This window comes from Camarhynchus parvulus, chromosome 2 (genome assembly GCF_901933205.1).
Source record: "Camarhynchus parvulus chromosome 2, STF_HiC, whole genome shotgun sequence".
NCBI lineage: Eukaryota > Metazoa > Chordata > Aves > Passeriformes > Thraupidae > Camarhynchus > Camarhynchus parvulus.
This window is the reverse complement of record NC_044572.1, coordinates 32381914-32408484: the sequence shown is the minus strand read 5'-3', so window position 1 is coordinate 32408484 and position 26571 is coordinate 32381914. Positions and strand designations below refer to the sequence as shown.

General features: G+C 38.5%; 1 protein-coding gene across 5 annotated transcripts; it reads left to right on the top strand.

Moving 5' to 3' along the window:
- Positions 1-739: 739 nt before the first annotated feature.
- On the top strand, positions 740-25159 carry TRA2A (transformer 2 alpha homolog). Of its 5 annotated transcripts, XM_030968090.1 has the most exons (9): positions 795-1005; positions 9290-9601; positions 9881-10014; positions 11594-11759; positions 14189-14377; positions 22496-22611; positions 23058-23165; positions 23855-23922; positions 24078-25159. In XM_030968090.1, the coding sequence occupies exons 4-9, from the start codon at positions 11727-11729 to the stop codon at positions 24086-24088; spliced, it is 525 nt and encodes a 174-aa protein (XP_030823950.1). In that variant the 5' UTR covers positions 795-1005; positions 9290-9601; positions 9881-10014; positions 11594-11726; the 3' UTR covers positions 24089-25159. The 5 variants fall into 5 exon arrangements, with proteins under 5 accessions (XP_030823939.1, XP_030823930.1, XP_030823922.1 ...); XM_030968079.1 differs by lacking the exon at positions 9290-9601 and having other exon boundaries at positions 740-1005; positions 11660-11759; XM_030968070.1 differs by lacking the exon at positions 9290-9601 and having other exon boundaries at positions 740-1005; positions 11600-11759.
- The last annotated feature ends 1412 nt before the right edge of the window (positions 25160-26571 follow it).

Below are 26571 nucleotides of genomic sequence, written 5' to 3'. Positions count from 1 at the left end.
GGCAGAGAGCAGTGCTGGGTGAGAAATCCACAAAGCCTTCACGACGACTCCCAAAACTTCTCCCTATCATACATTTTAGCAACAAAAGCGCTAATGTTCATCGACCACAAGTTACCTCCTTCTCTTACTAATTAGTATTCTATCTTCTATTGGTTAATTATTCTCTCGCTTCTCATGCTAATGAACCCGCATGCTCAGTCCTTCTCCTGAGTCGGTGGTCCGTGAGTCGGTCACACATCTCCCCCTGCCGGAATTACGTTTTACCCAGTCAGAGCTGCTTCCGCACAGTCGCCAAGTTGTCTTCAGCAGTTTCTTCCTTATCTTGGCAGTTCTGCCGTATGTTCTTGTGTCCACTATCAGTGGTGACTCCTTCTTCCCAGGCTTTGTTATCCTCCCCCTAGGTCGGATATCACTGAAACACGTCCAGCCCTGAACCTTGACAAGGCACTCCTACCGACAGCTAATTTGTCTTTGTAACGCCGGGATATCACTCAGCGCTTGCTTGACAGCTGCCTGTTTCAGGGATTAAATCTCCCTTCTTACTCATCAGGCTTGAAAGCTCACAAATATCAGACATCAAAGAACATCCTTTCTTAAGAACATTTGTTTACAAATTCCACGTTTCGGCAGCGACACCCGCACGCCTGGTGGGCCCGCGGGGCAGCGCGCTCGGTCCCGCGCAGGCGGAGTGCGCATGCGCGGCGGGTCTCCCCCGCAGAGCTAGTCGCCTCCTTTGTGAGGGGCGGGCGTGGCCCCGCCCCGAGCGCGGTGCCGGGCGCAGACGGAGCGGCCGCGGCGGCGCCATTTTGCGGCGGTGCGGGAGGCGAGGGCGGGAGGTGGCAGTGGTGGTAGTGCAGGTGATAGCGGCAATAGCGGTAACGGTGGCGGTAACAGCGGCCGTGGGTGTTGTTGCTAATCGGGACTAGCGTCCCCCTTTCGCCCCAGCCCCTTGGCCAGGACTCTGCCGACATGAGCGACGTGGAGGAGAACAACTTCGAGGGGAGGGTGAGTGGCCTCCCCTGCGCGGGCCCTGTCGCGGGGGGGATTGGGCCCGGGGGCGGTGGGTGGCGGCACTCGGCGTCCTCGGGCCTAGCGGGGGTGGGGGCAGCGCAGCTTGGGTCTAAAATGGCTCCTTCGGGCGCCCGAGGCTTGCCTGGGCCGTGGGTGACGACCCGCGTCCCTCTCCGCTGCCCGCGTCTCTCCTCACACGCTCCCTCCTCCCATCGCCCCGGCGGGTGCGGACGCCGGGTCCCGGTGCTGCGGCCCGGCCCATGCCCAGCCAGCGCAGGCTAATCCTGTGGAGACAGCGCTGCTGGAGCCCCGGGGTTCCTCCCCGCTGCTCTGTTCCCTTCCCGCCGCCTGGTTGCCGCCGGGCCCGGGGTCGCTATCGTGCCCGTTCCCGCTCCCCCGGCCGGGCCGCCGAGGCCTCCTCCCGCCCGAAAGAGGAGGGACCCCGCGCGCGTCCTTTTGTGCGAGGTGAGCGGTATCTCCTGGCTCGGGAGCTGCCTCGGGCCGGGCCCCCTCCCGCCACTGGGGAGGTCCGGCCGTCGTTATTAAACCATTGAAAGTCATCGATCGTGAAGCTGAGGGCTTCGAACGAGCTGCTGTGGCTTTGTAACCTCGTTAGGCCTGTGTCTTCCCTCTGACGGCTGCGGCTTTTCATGTACACGTGTGACAGGTCCCTTCCATTTTCAGTGTTTTTGTGGTTTTTTTTTTTTTTTTTTTTAGTGATGATCAAGGCAAGCAGGAATTAGAAACTGCTCGAAACAGGAACAAAATGTGTGCTCCTCCATCACAATTTACTTTTTTTTTTTAATTTTGCAGAGGTTTTCTTTTTGTTTATTCTTTTAAGAGATTCTTTAGAAGAACAGCTGAGCATCCTCTTGGTGACTCTCTCTGATGATCCAGTGACAGCCTTGCAGTTACATATATAGCTACTGTCTGGGGAAACAAGTAATAAAATCTTGGAAGAACGGCATTACCTTCCACAAATTATTTTTGCCATTTTTGTGGTGATTAAAGAAAAATCCGTAGGCTGTAAGTTCTTTACCTAGCTATGCAATAACTGCTGCTGCTTCCTCGCATGAGGTAAACATAACCTGCCCTTGTGTTGATTGCTTGGACAAAAGGTGTAGCTAAGCAGTATTGGGGTAAATAAACAGATCTTAGAAGGGGAAACAACTGAGTTTCAGAAACTTGAACTGGGAGCATGCTTGGTTGGTTTTTTCTCTTTTTTAAGATGACAGTAATCTCCCATTTTACAGTCAAGATTTATATGTCTAAGGATTATTTCTTGATTTCTTGTCTGTATTCCCAGTGTGGGTTATGTTTAGGAAGGAAATTATGTTAGGTTAGTTGTCAGAACATCGGTATTGAGCTCTTTGATGGGTCTGCTGTTTTTGTTACAAAGCTGTTACAGCCCTGTACTTTCAGCATTTCTGCACACCACCTCCTCCCAAACCTAGAAGTAAAATGTTTTGAGAGAACATGAAGTCTGAAAAGTCCTACAGTAGCAGTTTCTGTGACTTCTGCTTATCAGTTGTTCCTTTTTTTTGTGATGGAAAATTTACCTGTTGGAAAGAACTGCTGACTATGTTGAGTCTTCATTTGGAAAACTTTGTTTGTTTTTGCTCCCTACACTGAAAATTCTCAGTCAGTAAGGCATAACTGAGCATAATGGCAGGTGCTTGATTGATTTCTAGTTGGTGGTTTTGTGGGTCTACTGAAGAACATTTGTAAGCCTTTTTATTTTTTTTCTTCAGTAATACTGCTTTGTTGTGATGGTACTAACATTCTTGAAATAAGGAATTCTATGTCAGAGTAATGTTTTATTTTTCATTTCCATTGAAAGTGCTCACAGGCATAAAATTAAGCACATATAACTTTGAGGCTGTAGTGTTCAGTCTACTATTCCCAATTGGATAGGACTCTGTCAGACGCTGAATGTCCTGATGCTTCAGTTTGCTACATCCAGGCACTGGGCACCGAGAGTAAAGCAGAAGTTTTCATTGAGAAAAAGAACTACAGAAACTGGAAGAAAGTTTGTAAAGAACCTGTTTTCATGGAATTTGGCACGAATAAGAATTCTGAGTACCCTTTCAATTCTTCCACCCCCTGTCAGTTTAAGTGCTAATTAGTGTGATGCGCTTTTAAAAACTGAATGCAGAAAGAGTAAGGGTGTTTTAAGTTTAGTTTAAGGTCTTTTATATTTCATCTGTGTAAATGCATGTTGTCCCAAAAGCACTTCAGTCAGTGAAAGTTGAGTATCAGCAGAATTGTTTTAAATGCTAATTCTATCGACAGTAAGATACTGTATGTGCTTTGCCTCTAATTTATGATTTTAAAATCATATTAACTTATCTGAATAGGCTACTAATAATTATGGAAATAACTTTCAGTGAAATTGCTTAGTTTGCACTCTTTAAAACTTCCACTTCTAAAGTATTGTGTGTGAAATTATTGTAGAGCTTTTCCTTCTTGAACTCACTCCTTTATTGACTTTTTAAAGCACATTTTAATCAAACATGCTCAGACTTATCAACAGATTAATCTGCTCTAGTTTTGTGTCATTTTGTTTCAACTTGTTTCAAGCAAGTTCAACTTTGTTTCAGGCAATTTCTTTATTAAGAATGTGGCTGGTTGAACAGAAGAAAGCCCCCTTCTCAAGCAAGGTGATTTAGTAGGAAGAAATTGACAGAGGAATTAAAAATACAGTGGATGTGCTGGAGCTAAGTTTATGGACATTATTGTGTTTCTTATCCAGTGACTTGGCTTTGGAAACATCAAAGTATTTTATCACCATTGAATGCTTTTTTTAAGCAGATTAGACAAATGAGGCTTTTTTTATGTTTTATTTCTGTCAGATGGTAGGCAACTCTTACTTCCATTCATATTTTTGTTATTTTTTATAGGCTATTGTTTATTTCGTGTTCATTCTGTGGTGCAACTTAGGATGTTTCCCAGAGCAATGAACAAAAGGGAGTCTGAACAAACCTGCACTTCAGTAGCTCTTCTTGAAACTTTGATCAGTTTTTCCTGTTGACAGAAAAACTTCTGGTAACATTTAATTTCTGCAATCTTAACAGTTTAGTAGTTTTCTACCAGTATTAATGTGTTGTTTGTCTAAATAGGCAAAGTCGTTTACCAGAACAAAGGTAAAATTCCATTTTACAACTCTGTATTGATTGTCTTCATTCTAATGGTCCTACTGTATGCAGGATCTTTCAGTGGAATAAATAATCTAGTCTAATAAAACGCTTTAAGAAATGCAGGATTTTGCACGTGGCCTATCCTGTTGAAGGGAGTATGCAAATTTCATAGGTACTCAAGTGGCTTTTAAGTTAGTTTAGCTGTGAAAGTGCCTTATGTTTGCTTCATGAAGTTTGGATGCAAAATACTTAGATACCTATAGAATTACCTAACTGATCAACTTTGAGATTATTTCTCTGGCAAAAAAAAAAAAACAAACAAGGGCTTGCTTAGCTATTGTATTCCACCTCTCGTGCAGTGGCAGTCTGCCACCTCTATGGAAAGGAAGGAATGTTGCTTCCCACACCTTTTCAAACACAAGCACAATGGACTGCTAATGCTCAGGGGTTCTGCATTCTCTTGGGGAGTGCTGGGATCACCCTGCAGTGTCTAATGACAGTGTGGGAGAGTTTTTCTTCTGGAAGTCTGGTTTTTAATTTTTATTGTTTTAATCAAGCTTAATAAATTTTGCATTGTTCTGGACCTTGTCAGCTGGGAAGACTGCTCCTTTTGAACACATTCTTTTTACTGTCTTCTGTGTGTGGTAGAGGAATGACTCCAGAACCCTCCCTGAAGAGGTGATTTTCAAGCCTCAGTGAGAAGATGAGCTTGTAATTTCAGAAAGTTTATTGCTGAAGCCTGTTCTTTCTTTTCATAAGTGGGATCATTGAGAAATACATAAAGTTTGCTTATGTTAGTAACTTTTAAATTATCCATGTCTTCTAGGTAACAACTTAAAAGATGCTTTTTGTACAGAAGCTTATTATGTGTACTATTGTCATATTCATAGAAGATTAGCTAATTAAGGGATCAATTTTATTTTTAGTGTAGTGACAGATCACAGTATGAAGCAAAAAGGATTTAACTTCTGAGTTTCAAGGAAAGTTGGTAGATTCCTGCCAAAATATAATCTTGTCCTCATAAGTGAGATGTCACTAGCTTAGCAGTTTTATCCAGTGAATGTGGGCTGCTGCTAAATTCATGTTTCTTTTTTGACTGCCTATGTTTTTCTGTCCCCTTTTAATAGAGTTTGACTTCATTTATTTTTTTAGTTTGGGTAGGAGTTTTTAACAAGATTTTTGGAAATGGTATTGCTCGACCACTTGTCCTGTCCTTTTTTTTCCACCCCAGGTCAAATGAATTTCACCTGAAATTTCTGTGTGATTTAATATTTTGGGGTTTTTTTTCATTTCCCATGCTTTGCTATAGAAAGCTTAGTTTAAATTTATGTCGTTATTTTTAGTTAGCTTCTCACTCTAAATTTTGATAGCCTTTCAGTCATACTTTGAAATTGTAAGGTGAGAGTTTGGGTAAGGCATGACAAGTTCAGGACAGAAGAGTAGTGTGAAAGAACATGGGATTATTTTGTTTAGTTGGTTTGATAAAGGTGTTGGTTGGTTGGTCACTTGTTTGTTTTGTTTGTTGTGGTTCCCCCCATGTTCTTTATCATCCTTCTTTTGCTGGGTGGAAAATGGAAAGAATACTTCTTCAAGACTTCTGCAATTCTCCTCTGCATAAAAGTGTTTAAATGCTTTTAAAACAGTAGTTACATTGAAAGTAGGATTTCTTTTGAAAAATGCAAGGAATTTAAGTGGTAGATAGAACTTTTTGATCAGTTAAACAGTTTTATCATTATGGATGAAATACGTGGGCTGACTGATGCCTGGCTCAGATGGATCATCTGAAGTTGTTGATAGTTGTTCAGTGACTGGGTTTATATGATACTGGAGTAGTGGGGGTGGAGGAGAGATCCTTTCTAATCACTTTGGTTTGTTACTTCCTGGGAATGAAGGAAGGTAACAAGGATTAAAAATACTCCTCAGTACTCTCTTTAAATGCTTCTACCTGTGCATTTTATCCAGGGAATCAGTAACTGAATCTGCAAATTTTTTTTATTTTTGTGTTTGTCTACAATTTTGGCTCCAAGTTCCAATTCTTGGTGAATCATTAGTCCCATTTCCTGCTGTGTATTTGAGGAAACCACTACATCTTACTCTGAAGAAGCACACTGTTACAACTGAGTTTGGTTTTTTGTAATTACTTTTGGCAGGGGGTAGGGTGTTTGGGTTTTTTGTGTGGGTGGGTTTTTTGGTGTTTTGGGGAGAGGTATTTCCTGGGAAAAGTGTTATTGGCAGATGCAGGATTTATTTTGAAAGGAAAGTCTTATCTGAAGAATATGAAGTTCTGTTTCTTTTCCTGCAGACTCTAGTGGCAGCAAATCTAGATAGTTTGACATGGGGGTAGTGACTTATCTGCCTACAGGTTTGCAAGGGTGAAAGTAGTGACTGGACAGCTGCATAATGAAGCCCAAGGCATTAAGATAGGTACTGTCTGTAGGAAGCTGGTGGGATGAGGAGCTGAATTTACACTGAGGTGGGATGAGGAGCCGAGTCTCATCTGTGGCCCTTAAATGACTAAGGATCTTTAGACCAGAAAGATAAGAAAGTGGTGCTGATGATCCAGAGTGCAATTTTTGGCTTTTCTCTCCTACACAGTATTTAGTTTCTGTGGTAATAACAGAGCTAAGATGAGAATGCATAGGTTGCTTTAAGACTGGTACAAATTGAGGTATTTTAGTGCATTGGGGTAATAGAGTTGTCTGCTTTCTTATGTTAAAGATGACATACTAAGAGTGTTGAGTACTTTTGTCATAGGTATTGCAGAATGGATATAAGTAGTTAATGAAGAACAGTTGGGTTGATCTGTGGTGTAGACTAATATACAGCTTGCTAATTGTTTATTATAGTGGTAAGTAGAGAAGAAAAAAATCTTTAAAATCTCTCTTTGTGATTCCTTGAAGCTCTGAATCCCTTAATCCCTGCCTGTAGTTTTGCTGATATAAATATTACTGGGCACTATCTCGGCATCATCCTCAAGTCCTTAAACTTTTGCAGAATATCGTGATTCTCTTAGTCTCCTTTAGAATCATTGTAGGAGTTGTAACTAGGTGAACTGTGTTGCATTAGAAGATGAGATGTAATTGCTTTCCAGTGACAGTGTGCAACTGCTATCAGGTAATCTCTCTTCAGCTGCAGTTTACATTCACAGTTACTTGGTTGAGGAAGTTCAAAATCTCTGAGAATTTACATGGTCCCCTCTGTCACTGCAGTTTTCAAGTTGTATATTTGGGAATATAACCCATAAAGGTCTTAAACAGATACTTCCAAAAGGACTTAACCTATATGAAATTAGGTAATATTTGCTTTTGTCAACTTTATGTAGATTTGGTGTCATAGCTGATATTATTAAAGACTCTGTGGGTGGTATTGTAAGATGCTTCAGTTGAATAGCTAAAAACACTAAGCTGACTTCTACATTGTATGGGAGCAATTGTGTCCATGGCACTTTTGGCACCTCCCAACACTTCTAGATCGTGCAGGATCTGGGGATGGGATGGGGGTTGCCTTTATTTGAGTTTCCAGAGTTCTCGTTCAAGAATTGATCTTTCAGATGTAAAAGTATGGACAATGCAGTATCCTTATGAAGGAGTGTCTGAGGAGGGTGAATTCTTTGACTTTTTTATTGAAGGGTATTTTCTAAATCTGATGTAACTTTGAATGTTTTTCTTTATTACTGATCATTTTTACTAGGGAGAGAAATAGAAATAGTTCCCAGAGAAATTGGCAGTTGTTGCAAGTGATGAGTTATAAAGAGAAGAATTTAAGAGGCTGTCAGACATGGAAGAGTACAAAGAGGCGAGGTGATAAAAAAATAATGTTAGCGGTTATAAGAGAAATTTTTCTTTATTGCAAACAGTGAATTTCAAATGTTAAACCACCGTATTTGGTAATATTTAAAGGCATGTACATAGTTTATTGCAGTGAAGTCCTGTAGTTAACTCAGTACATAGCCATCTTCATAAGTTACATGGTCCGCCGTTCACAGCCAAGCTTTGAATTTGGCCTTCATTATTAAAGTTTGGTAGGCCTATCATCCTAGCAGGTGACATTCTCTGTGAGTCCTTTGTCCTTTTTATTGAGGTAAAGGGGAATGGTGGTGTGGCTGCAATAGTTGTTAGTAAGGAGCTTCTCAGGTTCTATTTCTGGTGAATTTACTGTCTTGAAATACAAAGACAGCATCTTTGAAAAAGAACTCCAGCCCAAGGTAGTGAAAAATTTTAACTGCAAAAGAAACTACAAATCTGGATATAGGTAGAGTAAGAAAGAGAAAAAAATTGTGAGGACAGTCAGGAGGAGAAATCATGCAGATAAACATGAAATGTAACGCCTGTGGGAGGGGAACTTGGTATGCATTTTTTCATTAAGTATTTTGTAAAATTACAAATGTATATAGCATACTGTTCTGTGGGGGTTTTTACAGCTAAGCTCCCTAGAAATGCTGTACACTATAAAATGTGAGGAAATCCTAACCTGCTCTTTGTTTGCTTGTTTTCCTAGTTTTTCTCTTGTGTGCCTTACCATGCAAGAAAAAAACCCTCCTGTTTTTACTTCTATTGGATTGCTTTAACTATACGGTTCTACATCTTAGTTTATATGGATTATATAAGGAAAACAGGATAACAATGAGGAAGAAAAAGTAGGAAGAATAATAATTTATGTTGCTTATACCTATGTGCATGTATTTTGCGAGTAAGTATGTGCATAGATAGGTTTTGACTGGAAATCTTTGGCCATTCTGTTGCATTGAATGTCTTAGTAATCTGTAGTAGTAAAATTTGGGATATTCAATACTGAGAAGCACATAGTTATTATTGTAGGGGGGGGGAATCACTGATATCAACACTTCAATATATTTGTGCTAATTAGTTTTTAGTGTATCTATGTATCTTACAAAAAAAAATCTCCGAGGGGAGGAGGGTAGCTTTGCAAATACAGTAAAACACTGAGAACTCAGTAAGCTTATTGTTAGAACATAGACACTTATACAGTTTTAAAGATAATTTTTTTAAAAAGTTGTTTTATAAAATAGTTTCTTGCACTTTACCTGCTGGCTTTTCAATTTGGTAGATAACATCTGAACTCCAGCAGAGTTTTATAATCCCCACGTGCTTAAATATACTAAATGTTCTTTTTCCATTAAGGTTAATGTTCGTGAAGAAATTGAAGAGTTTTTTCCAAGAATGTGGAAGATAAATCAAGATAAAAGAAGGCTAATGAAAAGTATTAAAGATCAGAAAATTAAAATTGAATGGGGGAAAAAATTGAACAGAAGATTGGTCAGATAGAAGCACTTGAATATTTTTTTAAGGCTATAATGAATTGTTTGAATTGGGGAAGAATACACGAAGTATGAAAAATGAAAAACTCAATGAAGAATGAAGAAAAGTAGAAAGCAAGAGTGAAGTAGAATTAAAAGAATCTGGAAGAATGAATGGGTCCTAGGTTAAGTAAATGTATGGTTTATGTTCCAGTGTCTGTATGATCAAGTTGTAGATGAATTTGCATGATTACTTAGTTAATAGAGAATTGGTGATCTGGTTCAAGCAGGGACCTATTTGAGGCAAGCATACAATATTAACAGTGGGTTAGCAAAACGAAATTTGTTTTGGAGGGTATTGCCTAACCATTTGTTTTTCAGGAGCAATCAATATAATAGAATTACTGTACTTTAAATGTTAGGAGTTAGGCATTTACACAACCAATACCATTTTTAATACTGTCTTTTTTGTTAGGAGTCTCGCTCCCAGTCAAAATCTCCAGCTGGGAGTCCTGCTCGTGTAAAATCAGAGAGCAGGTCAGGATCTCGCAGTCCATCGAGGGCTTCCAAACATTCTGAGTCGCACTCTAGGTCAAGATCAAAATCAAGGTATGTTCAGAAAGTTATTCATGTCAGCTCAGTGTTACTGCTGTTGTTTTGGTAGATTGGTAAAGTTTCTTTTCCCCTGTTGTAAAAATTACAAACATTTTAGGATGTATTAGCAGGGATATGTTAATTTGCCTGTTTGTGCTCATACAGGTGGACAAAGTTGGGAAATGATTTCATGCGTACGACTTTTTTGCTATATTTACTATGTATTTAAGTTGGGAAATGATTTCATGCGTACGACTTATACTACTATAATTAAAAGTAGTAATGTAGCAATCTCAGCTGAAATACATAGGTTTCTCTCTTCCAGAAGATAGAGAATGGATTGCATTTCAATTTTGTGAAGCTTCTTCCTTCTCCTGAAATTGTTTATGGGGGAATTCTTGTGTAGACCTCTCCTTTAGGGGGCAAAAAAAAGTTAAGTGACACCTGGTGCAAAGGCATCAGGGTTACATAAAAAGAGTAAGCTAAGTGTTGGAAATACTGGAAAGCAGTGTTTGTGGATGTTCTTGGCATTCTTTCATCGGAGGCTTTAAAAATATAATCAAAAACTACGTCTTAAATTGGGTGTTGTCTTAATTTATGAGAGTTTTAAGATTTAAATTCCTTTTTCAATCTGCACATGTCTTCTCTACCCCAAGTATGGATGTGTGGAGGTAAAGCTTTATAGCTTTCAGGTCTGATGGAGCTTGCATGGATCAGAAGAGAAACGTCTTAGGCTTTTTTCTCTAAATATGCCATAAATATTACCTGGTTTATACTACCTATCTTCTCTATTCCCTTTTAGCAACATATTGATGAAAATGGGGAGAGCTACTGAATCTTTCTTTAGCAACCACGAGAGAAACCAGAAAACAGCATTTGTAGCACTAGAGGGGAAAAAGGAATAGTCTTACGTAGTCTCTCCTTCCCAGTTCTTGGGAGAGATCAGTAATACATCTTCTCTATTGATACCCTTTAAACCAGAGCAACTGAAAGCGTTGCTGTGCTCTGAATTGTCATAGTTCAACTAATGTTACAGTTTCTCTTCTTGCAGTGTTTAGCCCGGTGATTACCTACCTGTTTTAAACAGCTTATTATCAGCAATGCATTTGCAAAGAAATGTTTGAGGATTAGAGCAGATGCTTGGGGTTTGCTTTTTTTTCATCTGGAGTAATTTTCATGCCTAGACAAACTTTGCTTGTAGATATTGCAGCACTGTAGTCCTGCCAGATATTTCAGTTTTTTAGTCAAAACAGTACTTTACAGTGTGGCATATCTAGTTTCTGTGCCACTGTGCAGTTGTTAGATAAGCAGGCAAGCTGATGTAAGTTTAAACTCTGAAATTCCTGAAAGCTGTTGTGAATATAATTCTCAGTGTATGCCAGAAGGACTCTTGAAGAGTTAAAAATGGTACTACCGAGCAGGTTGTTAGAGATACATGCAATCTTTAGGTGTGCAAGGTACAAAAAGCTTAATGGGTTTAATATTGTAGACACCATCTAAAAACAGATTTTTCTCTAGAAAATGTACTGTTTACAGTTCAATAAATGATGCCCATATGCATTTGCCCTGACTGAAGGCTTTCTCTCTGTCGAAGATCCAGGTCCAGAAGACATTCGCACAGACGTTACACTCGTTCCAGATCCCATTCTCATTCCCATAGGAGGCGCTCTCGAAGCAGATCATACACACCCGAATACCGTCGGCGCAGGAGCCGCAGTCATTCGCCAATGTCCAACAGGAGAAGGCACACTGGCAGCAGAGTATGTCATGTTCAAAAAGGCTGAGTATCGACAAAACAATTGCTCCTTGTATCAGTGTAGTCCAGGGTAGCTGCAGGCTGAGTTTGACCTGCTGATTTGTCACTGGAGGGTGCAGGGATTGGATGGGAGTGGGGGTTATGTGTGGAGCAATCTCTGTCCTTACAGCTGAGCGCTTACTTCTTGGGCCTGCAACTAACTGGCAGGGAAGTTGTACAATTTAATTGAAAAACATTCTATTGCAAGTCATTATGTGCAGGTATGGTGACATTGGGCTTCAGTCAGCTCTAGAAGTTGAGCTGTTCTGATTCTTTTTTTTGTTGTTGTTGTTGTTAAAAAAAGTATATAACCTTCACAAAAATGAGACCACGTCTGTGTATGCTGGCAACCTGAAAGTATTGATAAGATTGACTTAAGGATCCATAGAAGGAAATTCCCAAGTGTTTATTTGCTTATAGAGCATATGTTGAAGGTTGCTTGTGATTTTAGGCTTCTGATTGTTTAATTTGATTTACCTTGAAGTAAAGCCTTGTGTTATTAGGTAATAAATAAATCTTTATAGTAGACTAGAAAAATTTACACTTGTGAAAAGGAGGCACAGTCAGTCTTTCAAAATATAGATGAGAAGTGTCTGTGTATGAGCAGGAGGAAGTATAGCTACACCAACCAAAATCTAAAAGACTAATCTTGTCATTCTGAGATTTCTCCCAGTGTCCTTCTTTGTAATAGCAGAATGGTTGGGGTTGAAAGTTGGAAAGCAATTTTGCCACTTTTCTTGTAGAGAGAGCTTGCATACTGGGTTAATGGGAGGCAGTACAGAAAACTAATACAGAAGTTTCCCCTTTAGACATCCACAGTCAGTTTAGGCCTTCCAGGGGTGATGTAGTTGTCGCTTGGCACTTAGGGTCTGCAGACTGATCTCAGTATTCTCTTGCCTCAGAAAAATTCATGGGGTTTAAGTATAAGAGGGGTGTTAAAAACATGCAAAACAGGTATGGATGTGGGGAGGAATTTACCTGAACAATTATTTAAATGACAGATTTCATTATACTTACAGGATTTCATTAATAAAATTTGTATAGTTGCCAGTGCCATTAAAATATGGAATAAAAAATACATATCTTGATGTGTATAATTAAAACTTCGGAGTTACAAACTGCCAGGTCTTGTGCTCTTTAGCTATAGTGAGGAATTGCAGAATATTCATGTCTTAAAACACAAGTTTGAACTTTGAAAAATGGAAAGAAAGGAACTTCAGATATATGAATAGTGCAGGCATCTTATTTTCACAATAGGTTCCTGAACAAATCTAGAAAAAATCTGACAGGAGATCTAAACATTTTCAGTCTTTGAATCAGGCTGAAAAGCAGGCTCTGAGACATATATATTATGCATAGATGACTTACTGAAACCAAACTACAAATTTCAGCTGTGTCAGCTTCCAGTTGTTATTTTGGCAGAAATATTAAATTTCTGTGCTTGTTGCTGGTGTTTTAAATTGCTGCATCTAGTATTACAGGTGCCAGACACCTAACTAAAAAGCATGTTGATTTTGATCAAAATAATCTTACAGAGGATTTAGCATTGGATACAAATTCTCTGACATGTGAAGAAATTTTGAACCTAAAAGAGAACTTGTACCTTGTACTATTACATATTTGACTTTATCTAGTTGAAGTGAAATCTATTAAGTATCCCACATCATGATAGAGAGTGAAGAGTTTTGTGCTAAAGAAATATGCATGCTTTTGGATTACAGTTTCACAGAACTGACCTTCAACACTTGTTGCTGTCTAGATGAAAGAATCAGGTGCCTTTCATCCAGTTTACAAGTGGAAAGATTAACTTACAAGTGTAAATATTGACTTTGAGTATATTGGATAGGAAATGCTGAGGTGGAGGAAGTTTCAGTAGAAGCTAGATTATTATAGTTCAGTTGTCTGTGCTTAGGAGCTCAAGTGCTCCCATATAGTGTGGGCAGCTGGAGGCAGTGTGCACTCAGAGTGCCTGTGATGACCATGCAAAAGGGCTGAAGGCAGGAGTTCAGGCTGGCTGACCGGTCTGCAGCACAGATTTGTGTGTGGTGCCTGCCCCTTGTTGGTAATTTCAATATGGAATACTAATAACATGGATTTGTCTTGTTCTGTAGCTTTTCTGTAAATCAGAATGATAAATTTTATCAACTGTTTCTTACCAACATGAGAAACTTGTCTTGGTCTTTTTTCTAAAATTAAAACCACTGAAAGTAGTTGCTTTTTGAAACAATCTTACAATTAGAATGATAACTCTTAATGTGTTAAACTGTGTATTACCTGTTTAGTTTTCTTCAGATTAAATTTTTTATAATTGATAATTTTTGATATAAGAATATTCAAATTTTAATAATCTTTTAGAAATGAAAACTAATTGGAGTTGAACATTTGTGTTACCAGGCTAATCCAGATCCTAATACCTGTCTTGGAGTGTTTGGTCTCAGTTTGTACACTACTGAGAGAGATTTACGTGAAGTCTTCTCCCGTTACGGACCTCTGACTGGTGTCAATGTGGTTTATGATCAGCGGACTGGACGATCAAGAGGGTTTGCTTTCGTTTATTTTGAGAGAATTGATGACTCTAAAGAGGTAAATGCATGCTTTGCTACTTTTTTCAGGTACACTCTTTATGCACAGTTATCTTCATTATCTTCATTTTTCAGGTGTGCTCTTTGAAAACTTCTTTCAAAGCACAGTTATCTTTATTAACTGTAAAAAGACAAGTTTTTGAGTGTGTATTCACTAGCAGATTCTCACACTGAGATTAATTTTAAATGCTCTGTTCAGGCAATGTGGGTGGCACTTCCAAACAAATGAAGCATTTGAGTTCAGTGTTCAGGTGCATGGGCAGATTTTGAGCATAAGCTGTCTGTATTAAATCACCAATGAGCGCTGGACTTTGATTTTAGTATGTTACTTCAAAATGCAAATAAATCTTTAAGGCTTCTATGTCTAAAGTATTTTTGAAACATTTTGGAAGTTAAAGTCTTAAGTTGTTTTCTGAATGAAAATTCTGGTGATTCCCTGTGTGTTTTCTCCTTTTAGGCATGTCTTTGTACATTTGAAAAACAATGGGACTTGTCTTGATTTGTGCCTTGGTCAATTGCTTTCCTGGTTGTTTAACAGATAGCTGTTAATAGCTAGACTGAGTTGTTAGTATAATTGATCTGTAAGGAAAGAATCAAAGAATATGAACAGCAGCCTGTGTTATGATTCACCACAATTTACATTAAGCAATAGTTTTTTTACCCCTGTAATGATACCGTGAACTTTACCACATTTACTGAAATTCATAGATAAAGTTGCTATTAAAAGTAAAGGTACCCTCTAAAAACTACTTTAAACCTGCATTGTGTGCATCTCTTTCTTTAGGACAGACTTCATCTTGTTTATGGATTAATAGGTTTGGGCAGATGTGCTGTTTGATTCTGTGTGCATTTGCTAAGTTTTATTTATAAGGAGATCCCAAATACGACTCCTCTCTTTATAGATCATTTAGTATTGAAGGCAGGGAGGATGACAGCTCTGGAACCTATCAGGAGCTGAAAAATAAGAATGCTGCTGCTACTTGATGATATTTAAATAAAAAAACTTGTATTTTGATTACTCGATTGAACTAAGTTCTTGTGTTTGCCTTCTGGTATGATCCAGAATCAGTTTATGGGAAGAGTAGTCTTGTAGATGTATATATGTGTGCTTGTTGCAAGTTATAGAGGTAAGTAAAAGGACACAAAACTTCCTTTAGTGTCCCTTCTATATTCTCATGCAGTCTCAGTTGGAGAGGTTGGTAGAGACGTTAATGGGGTGTATAGCTGGATATCCAGCTGTCTTTAATGGCCTGCTCTGTTCTAACTTCTAGCCTTGTATTTCTTTGCACACTGAATTTGTTGGGATTTTGAAAAAGTGGCTGTTTTGCAAAACATTTCACATCAGAAATATTTACACAGTATTCCTTGGCACATTTGTGTACCAGTCTTGTCTGTTTTACAGCTTCATATGTCTTTAGAGGTAGGTTTTTTCCCTGGTTGCTGCAGGCAATGGTCATGCGTGATACCATGCATTTCTTAAAATGGTCCGTGTAAATAGCATGAAGTAATTTGTTTAGTCTAAAGCTGTTTTGGCAGATGCTATGAAACTGGAATGCAAAGGAAAACAAAAAGATGTTACTTCCATTCAGAAATACGGAAGTAAAGATTAGGGCCTTAAGCAGGAACCGAAATAATTTGGAATGTAGTTAAACCCATTTTTCTTTTCTCCAACGGGTTGGTGCCTGAAGAGGGGGAAAGGGTGAAAACTCTTCCAACACTTGGAATTTAAATATCTGAAATACTTTGGCAAGAAGGACAGAAGCAAAACTTGTTTATTTGACTTATTTCGTGAGCCTTGAGGACAGATTTGAAGATGACAATAAGTGGCAGCTGGTGTAGAAAAAGGGGAGATATGTAAATGTAGGTATACACAGACATATAGCTAGATAGCTGTAGGTGTGAAATTTTGTGACAGGCCCTGTAGGAGAACACTGAAGGAAATGTAGCATTCTGTGTTTGGAAGATATGCATACTCAGCTTTTTAGACTAAAAGCAATGACACTTGAATTACTTCTGTTCTGAATAACTAACTCCTCTTAATAATAATTTTAAAAACGCCAACCAACCAAAAACAGTAACCAGAATCCCAAATCTTCAACATCTAAACATCTAAATAAAGAGATGATATATTGAACTAAATTCCAGCCCTTTTAAAGACAGATGGATTAAATGAGAGTAGAACTCTAGAGAAGAAGTTGAGTTTTTCATAGTCTGTACTATTGCCCTTCAGGAAGGCTAGCATAGGGAAGCTTCTCAGCAGACATGCTCTGAAATACAGGTAATACTAAAATATTACATCAAATTAATTGTGAGTAGTTATGTTTAAACTTCCGTAATTTAAAGATTAATCACTGTCAGTTGTGCAGCTAAAAATCCCTCAGGATCTTTGTCATCCCTGTTACCACTTTTACAAACTGGATCAGTTATTGGAGTAGTTAAACTGTTCCTGTGAGTTGTGATTCTGAAACCAAGTTGTGCAGTGACCATATGGTGGTAAAGACATTTTAGGTTGTCAACTAGATCGATGTATTGGAGCTCCAAAGACAATGTAAAATAGCATTTCTTAAAGGTGATACTTCTCAGTGTCCTAAAAATACAGAAGGGGCAGTTTTAAAGGTTTTTTTTTACTTAAACTGTTTTAAAATTTCAGAATTTCAGATTATGACACCATAGCAGCCTTGTTGTTAGCTGTTCATGAGCATCTTGATTATAAAGAGGAACAGAAGCTTAGCTTTTGATAACTACTATGCAGAGAAGCTGCCAAAGCATCACAGTAGCTTCAGACATTCCACTACAACAGGACTGAGAAAGAAGTTTTCAAAGCATGTGTCCAGTCCAGGAGATGTCTTGTAGAATATGTTCTATTCTGTTTGAAACTCTGCCAAGGTTAAGATGAAACTTCATGATCAGACAGAAGGTTCCTTTTGCATCAGATGTCTTTTATTGCAGTGGTATAGTGTTTGCAAAATAACACTCAGCTGTATTCTTAGGTGCTGATCCATGTTGAAGATGCTCATGGACACTGTCCTTAGTTCAAAGTGTGATAGCAGACAGTAAATGTCAAGGACTGGTGGATGTCTAGGAAACAACTGATGAATGTCTGATGATTGTATGGGAACCTGAGGACTTGCTGTGCCAATGTTCTTGTCTGTCAGCTTGTTCAAAGCCTGTTTGAAAAGCTTCTGTCATTATGTGTCTGTTTTTAGAATGGGTATAGAGGGTTTCATTTATTGTAAAGTTGCTTTATTTCAAGAAGTTGTTGGTTTTTTAAAAATACTTGGTATTGCTTTTTTGCCTTGGGTGGTGCAGTGTCTTGTCTTGGCCACCCTTTTCCAAGTCAGAATGTGCAAATCCTTTGCATGTGCAACATGCAAAGGGCAACATCTGTAAACATCTGTTCAAGACTTGTTTCTCACACTCTCTTACGTAGTCTTCAGGATTGGCAAGGCTGGCATGCAGCCAGTGTTGTAATGTTGTTTTGCAATGTTTTCACTAAATTATAGAGGATATTCATCTGCCCATCACATAAGGACTTTGCTCCTGTGTTTAAGAGGATTACAAACTTCTGTGTACTAGGATGAGAAAAAAATTAGGTTGATGGAGGCGGAATTGATTGTGTCAGGGTCTTACTTAACAGTAAGTTGAGAAAATCATGAGTGAAAAGTGCTGGCTGTTCTAGGGACGTGGTTCTTACTACAGTTACCAGGGATGTCATATGCTGCTAAACCAGCTTTTCAGTAGCTCAGAGTGTGAAGTGTTAGTTGTTTAAACTAAGACTACTATGAATGTACTGTCTGTAGGAGGAACTCATCTAAGAAGCATCAGCTACAGCAGCTGTTGGCAATATGGAATTTTCTAATGCTAGTTAGATATTATTCAAAAAGTTTTGAGCATCTTTCCAGAACCATTTTCTGAAGTGCTGTTCATTAACAATCAACACAAACCAGTAACATCATTCAGTTGCCAAAGACCAGAATAATAAGGGAGTTTATCAGTTCAACTTGAAAAACATATAATGTGTGGTGCAAGCAGACTAGCTTAGAACCAATATTACTGAAGCAAACCACCCTGGCTTGTTGAAGAAATGGTTTAAGTATTTTTTGTGGTATCAAAAACAACCCTTGATAGACCAGAAAAGAGCACTAGAAGGTCTCAGATGTTTGGAATTACAAGTTACAGACTTCTGGAGGCTCTGAAATACCATGAAATTGCTAATACTTGCAGGAATATCCAGTTCTTCATTCTGGTGCTCTAAAATCCTGTGTTTCTTGACTCCAAAGCTCTAAAGTAAGCTTTAGAGATAATACATTGAATCCATCAATGCTGAAGCTCATAATTGTATATGTTTAAAAGTTATAATTGAAATCTCAAACTAGAGAATGTAAATTGAATGTTGTTTGAAAGTGAAATGGACACTTGAATTGAGCTTGGCAGACTGCAGCAAGTGTAAGAAGATGAGTTTCTTTGTTAATTCCATCAGATTTTTCTTCAGAATTTTTTTCAGTTGTTCTCAGTAAATCCGGAACTGAATGAGTTATCAGTTACTGGAGGGGAGGAATCTAATCCATTGTGTCTTTCATCCCTTGCTGTACCTGTGATGGAGTGGAGATGATATTTTTTTCAGTGTCATTAAATGCAGTAAAGAACTTCCAGTAAAAAACAAAGAAATCCCCGAAACTACAGAGAGGAAAAGAAAACACAGTACCTTGTGTAATTATTTTTAAGTTGTGAGAACATATTTTCAAAATAAGTCACAATATAAACTGCTTGTGTCTGATTATTTAAGCATATTCAGTCTGTATGTTGCTAACTTTGTAGTGATTGAAAGTTATTGAAATAGTTATCTGGACTGGAAGTCTTTAATTTTTTTTCAGTGAATTCTTGATTAACTAATACCAGCCACCCATGTAAGTTAGTGCATTTAATTAAAAGTTGTGTTTCCAAACTTGTTTTACTCTATCTACCTAGTGGCCATACATGTAGAAAACATTACATACTGCATTAAATATTGGATGACATTGAAATCTTTGTTAAATTTATTGCTTTCTGACTTTTTTGAGCCACTGGAGATGATACTGTAGTTCAGGAACTGCTCATTTTGTCAAACTAACCCTTATAGATCATCAGTTTTCCTATTATAGATAGTCTGCTGAAGGTTTAAAACTCCAAAACTTGGAAAATGTGATCCAAGATTGAATTCCTAGTCCTAGTTCTGTGTTCTGACTGCAAACATATAGGTCTATATTCTGGCCTACAAAAATCAAGTTTTCCATAGAATTTGCTACTAGAATTATTATTATATGTTTATAGGAATGCTGTGTTCTTGCTTACTGTCCTCTTGCAAAAGCCATGCAAGTCTTTTAATGCCATTCAGATATATTTGGAAAATAATCTAGGTTGTAATAAAAATAGGTTGTTGACCATTAAAGACTCTTAAGAGGGTATTGCATGTCTTCAAACCCAATATTATTTGATTTTTTCTTTTTAAAGTTTCATTTCATCATCTTTAACAGTATTTGAGAATTTATTAAACAGTATTGGAGAATTTGGCATTTTTAGTGAGAATATGCAATTTTTTCTCTTTGACACTGAAATATTCTTAACACAGCAGTCATGCACACCCAAAAGCATCAAGAAAATGAAATTGAAATTTGATTTGAATATGACCAGCAGTAAGAAAATTTTGTAAAATCCTAAACTTTCTTGTAAACTACCTTAACTTCCAATAAAGCACAGAAATGGCAGTGATTAGGATTACTTATATATTTTACAGCCTTCATACAAAATAAATACTGTTGTATCAGTTACATGAACACAGGTTTTCAGAGAGGGCTTTTTGTCATCTTGCAGCAGTCCTTACCTAATAATGTCAGCATAAGTGCTTTACTTCAAAGACCTGAGGTTTGCAGTTAAGAGTGGTGCAGAGAATCTTCTCTTTAGAAGCAATTTCTAGTTGCTAATTACTGAATATGAGTGATCCATACTATTAATTGTGTGTTTTGGCCTTCCTGCATTTGGGGATGCAGTCAGAATTATAAGAGGCTTTATTGTTTTTGTCTATCTATTAAAGATTTTCTCTATTTTTAAAATTTTTAGTTGGCAATTAATGCTGACAGCTGTAAAAGGAAAATGCTTTAATATTTGGTAGGACATTAGAAATTACTGTTGGGAGTTCTGTGCAGTCTGGTAATCATGATCTTTATCCACTGAAATGTAACACATTTCCTGGTATTTCTAAAACAAACAGGCAGCTCTCAAAATTAATGCTTCAGTTCTTTTGCTGATGTGTTGGTCTTCTCTATACTGCTCCCTCTGTCAAAGAATTCTTCCTCTGGAAGAGGTGTTTGTTGGCTTAACTAAGTAAGACAAACATGCCAGATGTTCTAGATTTGAGGTGGCTTCTTGTCAGCTAAGCTTATTATTCTGCAAGTTGTTGACTGGACTTGAAAATGCCATGCTGCAAAAAATTTCTTACAATTTAACTTGCTGCATTTCCAGAAAGATGTGTTTCATCACGAAGGTAATTTTTCAGCCAGATATTTGCAGCCTTCATTGTTAGGCTTGTGCACACATACTTTCCTAGGATGCATGCACAGATTTATTTTCATTTACATCATCCTTGTGGGGAAAAAAGGTGTTAAGGCTGGAAGACTAAAGCTGAGGAATCTGTTTTAGTCACAAAATATACCTGAGTGTATGTTGAAAAGACTTGAAGTGCTCTTTGCTGTGCTTTGCAGTTGGCTAAATGTAGTTAGTTTTGTACAGGAACACAAATCACTAGGTGGCGATATAGCATGGACACACACAGCATTACTAAAATACAAACTCACTCTCAATAAATACATCAGTGATCATCAGTCACCTCCACTTTGGACACAACAATTAAATCATGTGGATATCAGGTTTCTGTATCTCATTTACGATTTGTATGTAAGTTCAGTAAGGCTCTTGTTAGAGTTGAGATTCTTGAATAAATGTTTCATTATTAAAAAGAAGAAGAAAATTCCTCTGCTTAGAGCCACTTTCATGTTTTGAGGTTTTGTGTTGTTTTTTCGTGGATAAAAAATAGCCAAGTGGTTATGTTCTTTAACTCAAGATTGTAACTGTCTGTTCTCCAGACATGAAAAATTAAAATAATGTGTATTGGACTAAGTGCTGTGCTTAGTGTTGAAAAGTGGTGTGTATTGGTATTTCAGGGATTCTGTAGCAGATAACAAAAGCTATTAAAATTCAAAAAGCAAATTTTTAAAAAATCCTTTCAAGTCCATCATTAGCTGTTAAAATTAATTGTTGTGGATTTGTTGGGGTTTGGGTTTTTAGGTTATTTTTGCATGAATATAAGTCTTAAAAGTTCACTGTGCTCCTTTGAATAACTTACTTTGATGGTTTGAGTTTGTGAAAGGCCATTGTATTGATTCTCAGAGTGGAGGAGCTGGGGCTGGAACACCCAGCGAGTGCGTGCAGGGGCTGCGGGCAGTTCTGAAGGCACGGGCGTCTGAGCGCAGAGCCTTGTGTGTATCACTTAAGCGAGCTGCTATTGTGAGAGGGAGTGGGGAGGAAGGTTGTAATTAGGTATCCATGTAGGCTGAACCCGCCATTTTACTAAGCTCTGCTGAAGTAGGTCCTTGTAAGGGAGATGGCAGGAGGCTGGGAGAGCATGAAATGGCAGCCGACGAGCAGTAATCCGGCCATATGCACCCTACAGGAAGCCACTGTTTTGCACAGCTTTTGAATCCGCCCGTCCCCTCTGGGGCAGAGACGGCGGTAGGAAAGATGCAGTTTTCAGAAAAAAGCTGGTTTGACTTTCAGTTTGCCTTTCAGATGGGTAGAAGATAAAGTCTAGGGAGAGTGGCTGTGTTAGTGGTTAGCCTGTGCTCCCTTAAGAAGGGATTGAGAGTCGCATTAGTTCGGCCCCCCAGTGCAGTCCTGTAACACCACCGGCACACAGGCATGGGGACAAGAGATGAGCCAGTCGCCACAGTGGGGCACTAGTAACCAGTCTAAACAAGACAAGTTCCGTGCTTGTTTTTCTGGTGGAAAATAATGTGTTTGTACATAGCCTTCCATAGTTACCAGTAGGATGCAGATGTTACATCCCTGTTCCTTGTCTCTCCTGCAGGCAATGGAGCATGCAAATGGAATGGAGCTGGATGGCAGGAGGATTCGAGTGGATTATTCAATCACCAAAAGAGCACATACACCCACCCCAGGCATCTACATGGGCAGGCCAACACAGTGAGTTCAGTGGATTTAAACTGGATGCTGGTTGAGGAAATTACTAATATAAAGAATGCAGTACTGTGGTACACTCTTAAATCCTACTGTTGTTTATTGTACCTTTATTTATAGGAATATTCAAGGACCTGTTAATAAAAAATAATACCCAGCATGATCAATTAATGTGTCCTTAGCCTGCTGAAATACTAAGGTGCCCATTTGCCTTTGATTTTGATGGGAATTAGAATCAAATCCCTCGTTTTTCTGGGAGCTTTTGAACGTGTTTTTATTTAACTACTTTCTCTGTATATTTTTGTGATACAGTCTTAAATGTTTGATTTACTACAAGACCACTTTAAAAAAATTTAAAATAATTTATATTTATCTTTCTAATAATTTAACTCAAGATGAAGACTAGATATATGAAGGGGGTTTTGGTTTTGTTTTTTCTTTTCCCCTAATAGCAGTGGAGGAGGTGGTGGCGGTGGAGCGGGTCGTCGCCGGGACTCATACTATGATAGGGGGTATGACAGAGGATATGACAGATATGAAGAATATGACTACAGATACAGGTACCTTATCTTTATTTCATTTCTGTAACAGTGGATTTGTTGGAAAGTTAGATGACAAAACATATTCACTTTGTAGCAATATTCTGCATACATGTCCGTTGTGTGTTAGAGCCTCATTCCCTTAGGTTTTATGGGACTGAAGTAGTCAGAATCTTCATTGTTTATGTAATTTGGTTTTTTCTGTTGGGCAAGGAGTTAATTTTGCTATGTTAAGGAAGTGTAGAGCATGTATCCTAGGAATCAGGTGGACAGATAAAAAGGGAACTCATTTTTCTATGCTGTATATAGAACCAGGGACAGCTGATACACACTGCTGTTTAAAAAGGGATTATTTGTAGATGGGATTTTTAATGCTTGACATTTCATAACCATCTTGCTGTTTTGAAAGTTATCTGGTTTCAGAGAATGTTGTTCAACAAGAATTGTAGGCATCTGGAAAAGCACTTTATGTGTTTGTGAGAGTTTATTAAATTCTTTGTCTGGGAATATCTTAGAGTTTAAACACATCAAATAGAGAAATATAAAAGCATTTGTTAAATAACCATAAGCCACAGCCAAATAAAGCAGAAATCATTCATGCAGGCCAAGTCTTTCAGCGCTAAGGAAGTGGTTCTGTTCTGTAGAAGTGATGTGAATAAGGCTCCTTTCATAATGGATGTTGTTTGGTTTCTTTTTAATTTCCTTTAAAGGAGACGATCACCATCGCCTTATTATAGTCGATACCGATCGCGATCAAGATCCCGTTCCTATAGTCCAAGTAAGTAAATACAAGTGAATAAACAGGATCTACCTGACATAAACATTGTTATATGAATTGAAGCAAAAAAAGCTGGGCACAGTTAAGTTGAGATAATGTGTACAGTTAGTTTATGATTGTGTAATTAGTAATTGTGTCATTTTTGTTTTTTCCAGGGCGCTACTGAAGATCAGAAGAGTTGCAGTTGAGGACTTGATTTTTAAATACAAAGTTCAGATCTTTAGCTTCCCTACTGCTTCCCCTTCCATCTTCCCTTTCTTGTCCTCCTTCCAGCTCTTTCACAGGTCTTTGGTTCATTTAGAATATACATATTTTCAGTTGAAGTATTCCTATTTTCCACCCCTTCTTATTGTAATACTCTTAAATATTGTAATTGTTGTAGTTTTTGTGTAGTAAAACATCTTGAGCAAAAAAATAGAAAACCCCGAAGTGCTGATACATTTTGGAAGTCATTCCTATTTTATTTCTAAAACAGTTGGACTCCTGACTAATCAGAAGAGAGCATTGATATTTTTAAAGCTTGCATGTCATATGTAGTATACACACTCGGATACTTTAACATAAACCTGCATTTCCAAGTAACTTGTTAATCTTTCTGTTAAAATGTTTACCTATTACTTTGATAAACAAGTAATGACTTTGAGTCTTTTCTGTAATGATGAATTTGCTTAGATAGTCATGAACCAGAGGATTTTTACATTTTTTTTTGTCAAGTAGTTGCTTTGAAAGTAGACTATTTGAGCTAGATCAGAGTTTGGTATTTGACTGACTGGGAGAATAGATCCTTGTACACTCAAAATTAAGGCTGTGTGTTTTATAGAAAAAGTTTCTGGATTGCTACACAGTGGATAACAGTTGAAATTGAAATTGTTAAATTCCTGGGGTCTTTGTGGTACTTCATTGAATATTTCCCCTTAATTGGTGCAAGAGAAAAATATTTATTGAACATAGCAATTAGTTATATAATTTGCTGTTCATTAAATTAAAAATGGCCAACTTTTTGGTATTGAAATAATGATGGAGCAAGTTTTGTTTCCAGTCCTTTTTGAACTTTTGGAAGTATGGATAGAAAAACCTACAGCTATGTGTAAACCTTTTTTTTTCCCCTCAATAAAAGTTAAGTCCACTGATAATGTGGTTTCTTGTCTTTCATTCTGCATCTTGTGTCACTTAGGTTAAACAATACTTGATACTGGGGTGTGGATGATAAAGTCAGCTTCTACCTGTCTTTTCAGGAGCCTTGTCTTCCCTGAGAATCAGTATGTGGTTATGGGATGGCTAAGCAGGGTGGGTAGTCCAGTTTTCTCTTGTGCCATCCTGGTCACTTGCTGGAGTTGTGGTGAGGTGGTGGTATAAGAGAAGAACTGTTGACTTCGTTTCGTTTTCTGGCAAGTGGCTGGTTGAGTGCTGGTATTGCCACGGCAAGTGGAATACAACCACAAAGCCCTTGCAGCACATTTTCATCCTGATTGTCAGGGAAGGCCACCAAAAGAGTTTGTCATGATTTTAAGAGGGTAAGTATATGAAATGTAATTGCATTAGCTGTTTCTGTGTTGGTGCCAGGAACTATTAACAAGTAGTTAAAAGAAACACCAGCACACATCTTTAAAGCTTGATAGAATATGCCAGAAAAATTGGTGACAAAACAAGTTCTAACTGGTTATTGCTCAATACCTTTGAATCCATGATGTCTTACCATAAATTTCAGTTGAAAATTCTTAGTAAATTGAAAGCAGAGTAGCTGAAACACTGAAGCCAAATCATTCAACTCTGATGAATTTACCAGTATTTATTGATGATCCAGACAAATTAGGAAATGTTAAGAAAATTGTTCTCTGTAAACCAAACTCCCAATATCTCAAGATAAAGAACTATTGGAATATTTAATTTTGGTTTTGTTCTTCCAAAACCTGGAAAGCAGTGTGCAGAAACAGTGAGTTAGCCAGTGTGACACCCAATCACAAGAAGGACTGCAAGGAGGATCCAGGGAGCTTACAGGCCTATTGGCCTGACCTTGGTGTCCAGGATGGTTATGGAGCAGCTATCTTGAGTGCCATCACACATACAGGACAACCAAGGGATCAGGCCCTGCCAGCATGGGTTTAGGAAAGGCAAGTCCTGCCTGACTGACCTGATCTCATCCCATGACCCAGTGACCCGCTTAGTGGGAGAGGGAAAGGATCTTGTCTACCTGGACTGCAGCAAGGCCTTTGATAGATACTGTCTCCCAGGGCATTCTCCTGGAAAAGCTGGCAGTCCCATGGTTTGGACTGGTGCACTCTTCACCGAATAATAAAGTCTGATATCTGGCCCCAGAGGGTGGAGGGGAATGGTGCCACATCCAGCTGTTGGCCGGTCTCAAGAGGTTCTCCAGGGCCAGTCCTTTCCATATCTTCATCAGTGATCTGGATGAGGGGATTGAGTGCACCCTCAGCAAGCTCACAGATGATGGCAAGATGGGTGGGAGTGTTGATCTGCAGGAGGGTAGGAAGGTTCTGCAGGGGGATCTGGACAGGCTGAGGTTCAATAAGGTAAAGTGTCAAGTCCTGCACTTGGGTCACAGCAGCCTCACACAGTGCTACAGGCTGGGGGCAGACTGGCCAGGAAGTTGCCTGGCAGAAAAGGACCTGGGGATGCTCGTCCACAAGC

Coding starts and splice junctions, on each gene's coding strand:
- TRA2A (XM_030968053.1), top strand. CDS start 970: ATGAGCGACGTGGAGGAGAACAACTTCGAGGGGAGG. Junction 1,006..9,880: donor AGAACAACTTCGAGGGGAGG/GTGAGTGGCCTC, acceptor CTTTTTTGTTAG/GAGTCTCGCTCCCAGTCAAA. Junction 23,166..23,854: donor GAATATGACTACAGATACAG/GTACCTTATCTT, acceptor TTTCCTTTAAAG/GAGACGATCACCATCGCCTT.